This window comes from Camelus bactrianus, chromosome 6 (assembly GCF_048773025.1).
Source record: "Camelus bactrianus isolate YW-2024 breed Bactrian camel chromosome 6, ASM4877302v1, whole genome shotgun sequence".
NCBI lineage: Eukaryota > Metazoa > Chordata > Mammalia > Artiodactyla > Camelidae > Camelus > Camelus bactrianus.
Window position 1 is genome coordinate 43,342,173 of NC_133544.1, and position 12,090 is coordinate 43,354,262.

The window sequence follows — 12,090 nt, forward strand, 5'->3', positions numbered from 1 at the left end:
CACTCACCTGTAAACAAGGCTTTTATGTTTTCAGTGGTCTGCCTTAGCCGACTTGCTATGTTTTATATCTGAAAATAGATTGGTCAAATCTGGTGTCTATTACTGCTATTAATATTCCTTGGAAAACACAATAGGTGGGCACACTGAATTCTGTGTATGAATAGTTGCAGTGAATTCACTACCCATATTTGATTACCACCCTTTTGTAGAAGCCTGAGGAAAACTGTTTAGATCAGTGGATTTCACATGGTAGAACTGGACTTGGGACTTGTGGGTTGTGGTGAATCTGGGTGTGAGGGTGTGAATTTCAGCTACCAGTTTCATTAGCATGTAGTCAAAAAGGGCACACGACACGGTAGGCAGGTGCATTTGGGGACACGTTCAGCCCAGTCACAGATGAGTTTCTCTCTGGAGATGAAAAAGCAGAACACACTCAGCAACTCCATTTGATTCCTGCAGCTGCTAAATGCAAGAAGTTATCAGTAACAAAAAGATTGTAGAAGATATGTTTAATACCATTTTTATAAGTTTAAACAATACTGTGTATGTTTATGGATTGCACATGTAATGTGTAAATAAAGACAAACATGGAAGTGATAAACACCTAATTGAGGAGAGTGGTTGTCTCTGGGGAGAGAAGAGAATGGGACCCAGAGAGTTTCACAGGAAGCTTCTATCACATCTATAATGCTTTATTCCTTAAGCTATTTGGTAAGAAAATTGGTGTTCATTATGTTATTCCTTGTACCTTGTTATATGCCTAGAATCTTAATACTACTACTAATAAAACAAGATCAGTAGACTTTCTCATGTTTTGAAGCCCAGGTCCTGCATATCTTGCAGTCAGTGTGGTAAGACCATAAATGCCCTATCATTAATATTGGGACAGAAGCCTATTAAGCAGTTCTAGTGAAAAAGGACTAAAGCAGCGCTTGTAGTGGGATGTTTAGCTCAGGATGGTGTTCTTAAGCTGCAGTAATCACCAAAGGCCATCCAGCTGGACTTCTCATTGCCTAGCCAGAGCATCTTGGGCAGTGACTTACTGGTGAACGTTAGATTGGAACATAAAGTTATAACCTGTCAAATATGCATGAGGTGTATGTCATTATTAAATGATGACCTCTGAGGTTCCTAAGTTTAGCTCTAAAGTCCTTTAATTTGTCCTGTGATTAATGTTGGCATGGTAATTTAACAGCAGTTTGTATCTGTTAGCATTGTAAGGATGTAAAACATGAAGACATATATGCCAAGATCCCCTCATTTTCCCACATTGCATTTTGAAAATATCTTCTTGGGGTAATTCTGTAATAAGTTTTCAGGTAAGATGTTTTTATCATGAGTAATAGCTAAAGACTACACTGTCGTTGTGAAATGCGCGGGTGAAAGCCAGTCCTGCAATAAAGGTGATCTAGACCCCTTTGCAAGAAAAAGGATTTCTCATTCTTGGTACTATTGACATTTTGGGCCAAATAATTCTTTGTTTTGGGGACTGTCCAATTCATTGTAGGCTGTTTAGCAGCATTCCTGGCCTCTACCCACTAGATGCCAGCAGTTCTCCCCTGGTTACAACAACCAAAAATGTCTCCAGACATTGCCAAGTGTCCTCTAGGGGGCAAAATCTCCCCTGATTGAGAACTATTTGTGTAGAGAATTTGGTAACCCTCACACTACAAAATACTAAGAGAGTCTGGAGAAAATATAATGAAAATCCTTTGAAATAGTTATAGCTGAGAGTGCAAGAAAGTAAGGGCATCTCAGAAACAAAAACAAAGAGGAAATTGAAAATCCAAGTACTGAGAGAAATTAGTACTGATGCTGACCTGGAAGGGTGGGGTGGATTTTCTGATTTGGGTATAAACAAAGCTGAGTTTTATTTTTAATTGATATGTGATTTACATACAATAAAATATGCAGATCTTAAGTGCTCAATGAATTTTGGCAGTTGTATAAACTCATGTATCCGCCACATGAAACAAGATGTAAAACATTAGAGACTTACGTTTTAATTGCCACTCAAGTGCTGAAAAGAATCCTTGGGTCTGTGAAAGGTAAAAGTTGGAACTGAGACCCCTTTGTAAAACCAGGGGCTCTGAAAGGACTATACCATCAGTGAAAAGGACATCTAGAAAAAAAGTTTCCCTGGTCTTCGCCAGGGGGAATCTCCTAAAAATCTAGAACCCTGGGCCTGCCCTCACAAGTACTTGAAGTTTCAGTTTGTACCACCAGTTTGATCTAGGAACTTTAAGCTGAGAAATTAACTTAAAAAGTAGACCAAGAACAAAAACTGACATAACTACAAGCAGAAATCAATTAATCTATAACAGTGGTGGGTGATTTTAATACATGTCTGTTGATCGAAGATAGATGAAGCAGATAAAATATTAGAAGATTTGAACAACACAATTAAAACACTTGTTTTAATGGATGCATAGAACTCCCCCACCCTCATTACAGAATACTCATGTTATTCACGCTCTCACAAAACATTTACAAAGGCTTAAAATGTTCTAAGCCGTAAACCAAATTGTCAACAAAATTCAAAAGTTAAGCATAGAAAAACCATGCTCTCTTGCCACAGTCCAGTTTGGTTGAACATTTGTAACAAGAATACTTCTCCTTTGCAGCTGGAAATTAAGATGGAATGGTTGACTTGGCCTATATCACCACTCTCAATTTAATTATGCTCATGTGAACTTCTATTTTTAAATTAACGGTAGATCCTATGGCGAGTTTTTTAAATACTGGATTGTCCTATTTGGAACAAATATGTTAGCTGTAGCCTGTCATCGCTGTTCTCCAGCCCACAGGATAATGTTTGTCACAGAATAATAAAGCAATAAATACAGCCCTTCTCAGATGAATGAATGCCATTAGTTTCATATTCACCTGTTGTTTCTAGATATATTTAAGAGTCTAGGGTGTTCATTACCATTAAATTTAGTTATAAATATGGCAAAATACATGGCTACAAATAGCATTAAGCAATTTAATATAGCTAAATTCACAAATATTAAATTTGCTGAATCATTTGTTCTTTCAGCTATTAAAATAGAATGTAAAAGAGTTAAAAGTTAAACAATTTAAGTTTTCAAGCCCTATTGAATACTTCCTACATACAAGGCGTAAATCTAGACATGGGGGCGAAGTAGGGGTGTTGTACAGGCTGCTGTCCTGGCCCTCAAGATGTTTGTGGTTTCTCTTACCTGAAATTTCAAATTATAATATTCGTCTCAAACTGAGGTACACTGAGGGGCAATACCTATATGTAATCATACAAAGAAAAACCCAGAAGTTGCATTAAGTGCTGAATAGGAAACATGAAGAATTTGGTAGTTTAAACATTTCATGTTAAACAGTTATTTTAGTTTGAACTAAAATGATATCCTTAGAAAAACTTAGTACTGTATTTTTTTTTTTTTTACGCTTTGGATTATTGGTTTTGAATACTTGAGCAGGAGTGTAGGGGACATTAGAACATAGTTGGTGTTTGTAAGAGGAAGAAGTAAGTATAGATACATTTTTTAACTGTGGTTAATCAGTATTAACTTCTGTTTGCTTACAAGGAGTAAGGAGAATGTACTAAATAAACCTTCGTGGAGAGGAAAGGTTTTATTTTGAACACTCAACATGGTCATGCCACTGTGTGTCCTCTACATACTGGCCTTCTGCCAGATAAAAGGAGAGGGGCGAGAAAACTCACAGAGATGCTCTCAACAGCAACAGGAGCATTGTCCAAGAAAAGAGAGGAGAAATGCTGCTTTGATGATTGAGAGAAGCTACCAATACAGAATGTATAGAAGGGGCCACACACTGGCTGATAGCCTGTTACATGTCCTTACCCTAAGAAATTTCAGCTCAGTCCCATTCTGTCTTTTTGTGTTGTAAGTGTTGTATCTGATTCTTACTTGGGAATCCTTACAGTTCAAAAATCTCCTGTCCAGATTTCCTGCAAGCTTCTATAGGACAGATTACTTACTTTTATTATAGAACTTTTCACCCTTGTTGTAATTCTTACATTTACCTCTATACCAATGAACTGTATAGCTGTGTGTGTAACTTCAGGCACGTTACTTAGTCTATTTTCTTTGCTGTTAAATATAAACTGTAACAGTCTCTTAGAGTAATTGTGAGGATTAAATGAGAGAATTCCTAGCATGGAGTAAACACTTGGTAAAAAATAGCTATTATTATCACGATCTTTCCTCTCTTAGAAGATCGTGTTCTCGTATTGTTCTTTGTATCTTCCTCAAGTACTTATCTGCATTGGCCCAGAGTCAATAAAAAATGTTTAATATTGTTGCCTGATTTCTCGATTCTTGGTGGTGTGTATAAAGCTGCTGTTTTCAAGCTGGTTTTTCTAGAATAGTTTCAGTGGAGGTGCTTTTAGACTCAAAATGTCTTATTCAGACTTCATCAGTAAACTATTTTAAAAATTTAAAAAAAATCTAATTTGTGAACTCAAGTGTTATAAAACATAACTTTTAGTATTAAAGGCTCTTACCTTTAACATGTTGTTAATTCATTTTTGTGCTTTTCCCATCATCTGTTTAATTAATTGAAGTTTGTCCTAATATTGAAGACTAAACTGTTAAGAATTAAAACAAACTATAAAGCAAGAATTTTCTGCCACTTGCAAATATTTTTCTCCATAAATTTTAATAGTATACAACCAAAACAGAACACAAAAATACATAGAATTCTGTAATGTTCATAGGAATGCAGCTGATATGCATAACTCCTGCTTTCTTTGCTTTCTATTAATCAGAAGAGCCTTATTATTCCCATTGATTGATTTTACAATAAATTTACTTTATAAATTTAAATAAAATACATCTAACTAAATATGGATTTATCTGCTACTTTTGGAAAGAACTCATTTGTGTATTCATTGGTAAGCATTTATTGGCACTGTTACATGACAGGCATTATGGTCTAGGCTAAGGATATAAGTTTGACTTTTGGTTACACACAAACCTACTGGGTTTCCACATAATTGTGTATTTAGAAGAGTAAAGACTTCATTGCTTTCAGAATACTTTGAAATCACTGACACATATGTAAAGTGTCCTGTCTCTTCCAGTCAGGTGACTACCACTGTTGCTTTTGCAGAGGTCCAGCTGGAGTAAGGGCTCAAGCCCTGGACAGAGATGGAAATCTCATAGAAGACTTTGTATTTGATGGAGGAGTTGGCGATATCGGAAATCGCATTCTTCATGTGAGAAACGCACCTTCCCCTGCTGCCACTTCGTCCCTTGCCATTTCTGGAATGATTGTAGATGAAGTGCAGCAAAGATTTAAATTGTAAATAATGAAAGCTAGGTATGCATTTTAATCTCCACATTCAGCAGTAGGGATGTATCAATTGCATTCTTTAATTTTAATTTAAGAAAAATGGTTTGAAAATAACATTTTTAGTTATGTCATTAGGTAACCGCTGAATTTTTAAATGATGTAATGTAGAAATAATAATTTTTTAAAGTACATGCTCTTAAAGAAGGTACAGTTTTATCTGTCCTGAATTCCTGACTTTGTTAGTGACCCATCTTTACCAACCATGATCTAAAGACTTGGCTTTTTTAGCATTTCTGGGAAAGATGACATGAAAAATTGATTATTCCCTTAACCTTTGGCTTTGTGGTTTCCAAGCTTTTTTGTCTTTCCTAGACAACATATAGTATAATGAAGGTTGTAAACCTCCTTTTAACTTTGAAGAGTCATAGAAAAGTTCACATTACTTAGAGTAACAATATTCGTATTTGGGAATTTTTAATTCTTGATTTAAAAAATACATGAAATTTCATATTTCAAAGTAGGTTGAATAAGATTCTATCTTATCTATATTTGTAAGAAATAACTTTAGAAAAGAAACTCGAAGCCTTTATTTTTCCCAGTTTCTTTATAATTGACTTGGTCTAGTGTCATCACTAAAATCGAAGTAGCAGTACACTCAGTGGTTTTGCCTGCTCTTCAGCCTTCTGTGGTTGAGAAAATAAAGCAACTTAGAATGCTGACACTGATATGCAGAACTCTGTAATTTGAAAAAGTATTTACCTCTTATATCTCTGTTCTTCAGTTAAACCAGCATTCTCAGATGTTGGCCAAGATCACTAATGATTCATGCCTACTTGACTTTTCAGGACTCCTGTAAACTTTTATGAGGATATTTCTTCATTTTGAGGAGATACCTAATTTTGAGGCATTCACTTTTGTAAACCGCAGAAGTGCCTTACATTCATGTGTACTTCATGAGTATTTTAAATTGTTGCTCAGTGCCATACTGTATTCTGTGTACTGTATATATGCGTGCGTGGTATCTGTTGAAATGATTCTTGCAATTCAGAAAGTTGAAAAATAGAAATATAAGTGAAAATATGGTAGAATGTGGGGGAACTTTTATTGTAGAACCACTGTTCAGGTGAGACATTTTCATCCATTCCCTCACATATCGTCTCTCTGGATTAATCGTCTCTTCATTTTTCCTTTCCTCTTGTCTCTCCAACGCTGAATGATGGATGAGTTAGAAAGATGTGCATTTTGGTTGATAGGAAAACTTTTGTCTTCTTCCTTTTCACTTCAAGCCTCGGCGATGACGTTGATTGAGCTACCTCACCAGTTAATTTGAAAGGCTGCACAGCATCAGTCAGCTCATGTTCAAGAATAGCACATCCCAGGTAAATAGATTCAGCAGTTATTCAACGCTTGGGATGAGCATATAGAAAGCAATTAGAAAGCATTCAGAGGAAACAAGCCCTAGTGGTTCTTCCTAGCAACTGATTCCTCCCAGAAATGTGACACACAGGGTATTTTTCTGTTTCATTACAAGACTGTTAACATATAGAAAACATTACAGTTCTCTATTTCACCAACAGTAACATTGCATATACACTAAGCTGTGAAAGACTGAAATTACAAAAATAACCATCCTAATTAAAGCAACCCTCATTCCATTTGAGTCTTTACCATACCCCCTGAAAACACAAGTGAAAAAATTATTTCAAGTGTTTTGAATGTGTAGATTATTCTATTTTTAAAACATTTTGTATTTATGTCAATAAAGAAGAATTGTATATTAATATTAAAAATATTTTAATGAGCCTTGGTGTTGTGAACATAATTTTTAGTTATTTAAATTGTAAATAATGAAAGTTATTTACTGATTCAAGTTAATTTTATGTGTGAAACACTATCACAGGCTTAAGATAGCAGCCGATCAAAAAAAAAAAAAAGCTTGTACTTGTATAAAAATGAGGTAGAGTAGTTTGTATTTTGGGTAAAATGTGGAGCACTTTACTACTTACAAAAATGGCTTTCCATTTGATGGTGGCAGTATCTGGCCGAGATCAGTGTTATCTTCATACCCTGGAGCACCAGGGAAGGTTATTTCTGTTACATAGCAGAATGTATATAACATATAAATACACAGTGCTTTTTGGGGGCGGGAGGGGTTCCAATAAATAAATCAATCTTTTGGAATTTCACACAAAATTATAGTTCCTCTTGGGAAGACATCTTTGATACGCTATCTCTTACAGGGGGTTAGGCTTCTCATGAGCCTCCTTTAAGGGTTATAGGGCAAATGATCTGGCTGAATGCCTGCTCCAGCTTCTTTCCGGCAGGTGGACTGTAAGAGGACCAGAGTTAGCTACAGCAACGAACCATGAAAGTGGGTGACAGCGACATTTGTTGTTTCCTGTGGCATTACTTTGGTTTGCTACTGACTGGCAGCACTTGTAGCTTTAAATAAATTGAGGAAGTAGGGAAGAGTAAATGGGAGAAATGTTAAGTTCTTCAAAATGTTTTTCAGTGGGAAAATACTAGTGGTAAAATTTTTACTGCCTTTTAAAACTTGAGATGTGCTTGGGTCATTCAAATTATCTCTCTAAAGTCATTCTAAATTCTAAAAAGACAAGTAAAATTACTGTCAAATTATTAATATGATAGCATATTAATTTTAACTCATTTATGATTGAGTTTTTGTCATATATCCATAGGCCCTCCCTCTTACCGTATCAGTGTGTTTAATACTTCTATTTTTTAACACTTGAAGCAAGTATTTATAATGAGGTTAGAATTTTTCATTTAAAAATGGCTTTTAATTAATGTTTTGAATACGTACAACATTCATATGTTGAAATGTCAAAGTCATGAAAAAGTGCACAGTGAAAAGTCTCCCTCTCTCTAACCACCCAGTTCTCATCCCTGCGGCAACAAAAATTGTCAGTATCTTGTGCAGCCTTGCAGAAACATTATATTTATATGTAATAAAATACTGCCTCCAGTTTTTTTTACACAAGTGGTAGCATACTCTGCATACTGTATTATACATCCTGCTCTTTTCATTTTGCGGTACATCTTGGAGAATGTTAAAGTGGCTTGAACGCAGTAGCCTGGTTCTTTTTAAATGACTTTATAGCTTCCATTCTCTGGATTTATTTGTTGAACCATTCCCTTATTCCCACTGATGATTATTTACATTGTTTATTTCTTGGGGTTTTTTGTTGTTTTTGCTGTAACAGTACCGCAATGAATAATCTTGTATGAAGTCACTTCACACACGAACAAGTATACCTACAGGACGTTCTTAGAATTTACTAAGTCAAAGGGCATGTGCCTTTGCAATTTTGATATTGTCAAGTTGCCCATGACAGAGACTGAACCAATTTACCAATCTCACCAATAATATATCAGTGTACCTGTTTCCCCATACTCTTACCAATATAGTATATAAGCAAACTTTCTGATCTGTGCTATCCTAATGTGAAAAATGATAACAGGATGATTTAAATTTGCATTTTTTGTAATATGAGTGAAGCTGAGCATCTTTAATATGTTTGAGACATTTATTATTTCCTTTTCCCTTTTCTGTGAACTGTCTTTTCATATCCTTAATCCTTTTTTTCTTTTTTAAACACATTTATTTATTTATTATTTTTTTAATGGAGGTACTAGGGATTGAACCCAGGACCTCATGCATGCTAAGCATGTGCTCTACCACTGAGCTATATCAACCCCCCCTTTTTTTCTTATTAAGTTTTAGTCTTATTAATTTGTAGAAACTCCTTTAGATATTAAATAAATTAACTCTGTAGGAAATAAGTTGCAAATATTTTTTTCCTGTTTGTCATTTGCCTTTTGGCTTAACTTGTGGTGTTTTTTTTGGCCATACATTATATATATATATATATGTTTTTTTTTAATTGACGTACAGTCAGTTTACAATGTTGTGTCAATTTCTGGTATACAGCATAATGCTTCAGTCATATATGAACATACATATATTCGTTTTCATATTTTTTCACCATAAGTTACTACAAGGTATTGAATATATTTATCTGTGCTATACAGTATGTGCTATACAGTTGTTTATCTATTTTATATATATTAGTATCTTCAAATCTCAAATTCCCAATTTATCCCTTCCCATCCCGTTCCCCCCTCCCCGTAACTATAATTTGTTTTCTATGTCTGTGAGTTTGTTTCTGTTTTGTAAATAAGTTCTTTGCCTTTTTTTTTTTAGATTCCACATATAAGTGACATCATATGGTATTTTTCTTTCTCTGGCTTACTTCATTTAGAATGACAATCTCCAGGTCCATCCATGTTGCTGCAAATGTCATTATTTTATTATTTTTTATGGCTAAGCAGTATTCCATTGTATAAATATACTACACCTTCTTTATCCGGTCATCTGTCGATGGACATTTAGGTTGATTCCATGTCTTGGCTATTGTAAATAGTGCTCCTATGAACACTGGAGTGTGTGTATCTTTTTGAATTAAGGTTCCCTCTAGATATATGCCCAAAAGTGGGATTGCTGGATCATATGATAAGTCTATTTTTGGCCATACATTTTTAAAAATAGAATTTATCAATCTGCATTTTATATCATAGTAGAAAGGTCTTTGTACTCTGAAATTATAAGCAGATTATTTTATGGTTTTATTTTTTACATTTAAATATTTGACACAGCTGGAATTTATCTTAGCATAGAGTATAGGATATGGATCTGACATTTTTATCTAGATGGCCCATTTGTCTGGTTGGGATACTGTTTACTGGTGTTATTCTTGGATTATCTTCCACATGCACGTGGATCACATTTCTGTTTTGTCTCGCCCAGAGATCACAATTCAGATGCCTGTAGAGACTAGGCAGGTTACATAAAAGGGTGAAGAGTGCCAGGTGGGAAGTATAGCCAACTGGGAACAGGATGGCATACTATTCTAAAGAAGCAGCCACTACCCCACTACCTGCTGATTATTCCCTTGCAGGAAGCAGCGGGGGCCAGTGTTGCCAGATCTTTGTCAAGAGAAGCTGGACATCTAGTTTTTTACATGAAATGTCTTGATTTTAATATATTAACAACAGTTTAAAAAATTTAAATTAAGCTCTGGCTAAACAAGATGTGTCTTCAGGCCAGATTTGGCCCAGAGAAGGTTCCAATATCCTTGGCCAAGTATGAAACTTCCCGCTAACAACTTTACTCTTCTGTAAGAAAATACAATCACAGTCTAATAGTTTGACAGCCTAGCAGTTTACATAGCTGGAGTTCAGGAAGAGGAGAGACAAGTAAAGACACTCTGTACAAGCCAAAGTCTTTGCCCTCACCGATTGAAAGATTAATTGGAGAAATGCAAGCATTTCACTATCCTACCTTTTATCCCAAGTACATGGGAATGTGGATGTGGCCATTAATTGGAAGTTTTTTAAAATTGAAGTATAGCTGATTTACATTGTTAGTTTCAAGTATACAACAACGGTTCAATAATTTGTATATATTATACTCCATTTAAAGTTTTTACAAAGCAATGGCTGAATTTCTCTGTGCTGTACAGTATATCATTGTTGCTTATCTATTAGAAAAGATTCTTGATTTAGTGGTTACTTGAATTAGAAATATGATCTGTTTTCCAACTCTGCCATTCTGATTTTTGCCAAAATGACAAAATGGTGCCTATTTTAGGGAGGATGATTGCTCTGCTACCTGCTAATGATCCAGGAACTGAAGTGTGGCATACACACACACACACACACTCTTTTTTTTTTTTTTTTTTTGCACCGTTCCTCCTTTCCCTTTCTCATGGCTGGGGCTAGGGACAATCTATTATAATTCATGTATGTGCTGAACATCTTTAGTGGGATGAAAGTTATGCTAATGATAAGTTTCCAGAGTCTTCAACTCAGGAAAGCTTAAGGTCTGACTATCATTTTTGGGTTGCTAATGAGTTTGGCTGAGTCCCAAGGGCGGATCCAAGTTCTGTGGGGGGACCTGACACCTACACAAGTTGGAGAACAAGATTAAGAAAACAATGCAAAATTGTCCTGGGGAAGTTTTACAAAACGATATGATTTTTATGAACACATAGGATCTCGTGCAAGTGAAGGACCTGCTTGATTAATGTTGTCATCTGCCGGTTTTGGCCCTACTGTGTGCTAAGGGCTTTTCCCGCCTCATCTCCTTCAGTCCCCACACCACTACCCTATGAAATAGTTACTATCTCCTATATACGGAACTGCCATGAAGAACACAAATAGGTTAAAAATCGCGTCCAGGCGGAGAGCCCCTTTCTCTTCAAATTCCTATTCTGCTTCCACGACAGGAGTCCTGGGGCTCGAGGCGCTCGAGGAGTAGCATTACGTCGGGATTGTCATGGGAAGGCTGAGAGGAGGAACAGTGTGTGTACAACACAGTCAGTAAGTTGGGGAGTCTAAATGGAACAGGCTCCCAGCGGGTTCCCAGGAGACGCGTACTCCCGCCTCGAGGCCCCCGCGCCCGGCCGGCGCCTCAGCCCGCTCCGCGGCGCGCATGCTCCATGCGGGGCTGCTCCAGCTAGCCGGGATAATGAGCGCCGTGCGGAGGGGGCGGGCCGAGCCGCTGCTGCTGGGACCCAGCGCTTGGCGGCGGCCCTGGGGCGCTGTGCGCGGTTGCTGAAGGGGCGGCGGCGGTGGCCAGCACTGTGCGTGCCGGAGTGTGGCTTGTTTGCCCGACGCGCACGCCCGGTCGGTCCCCAGGGCCCTCTGGAGGTGACTCGGAAAGGCCGGGCCAGGCGCCGTTGTCGGTTGGGAGGGCGGAGGTGAGGCGATGAGGGG

At 36.9% G+C, this 12,090-nt stretch overlaps 1 protein-coding gene across 5 annotated transcripts in view; it reads left to right on the forward strand.

The window, feature by feature from the left end:
• The window catches only part of L2HGDH (L-2-hydroxyglutarate dehydrogenase), a 33,660-nt gene extending 26,565 nt beyond the window's left edge, over positions 1-7,095 (forward strand). For 3 of the 5 annotated variants that reach the window (XM_010966987.3, XM_074365557.1, XM_074365555.1), the window contains one exon: positions 5,110-7,095. In XM_010966987.3, the coding sequence (XP_010965289.2) occupies positions 5,110-5,305 (196 nt within the window). In that variant the 3' untranslated portion in view covers positions 5,306-7,095. The other 2 variants (XM_074365553.1, XM_074365554.1) reach the window with 2 other exon arrangements.
• The last annotated feature ends 4,995 nt before the right edge of the window (positions 7,096-12,090 follow it).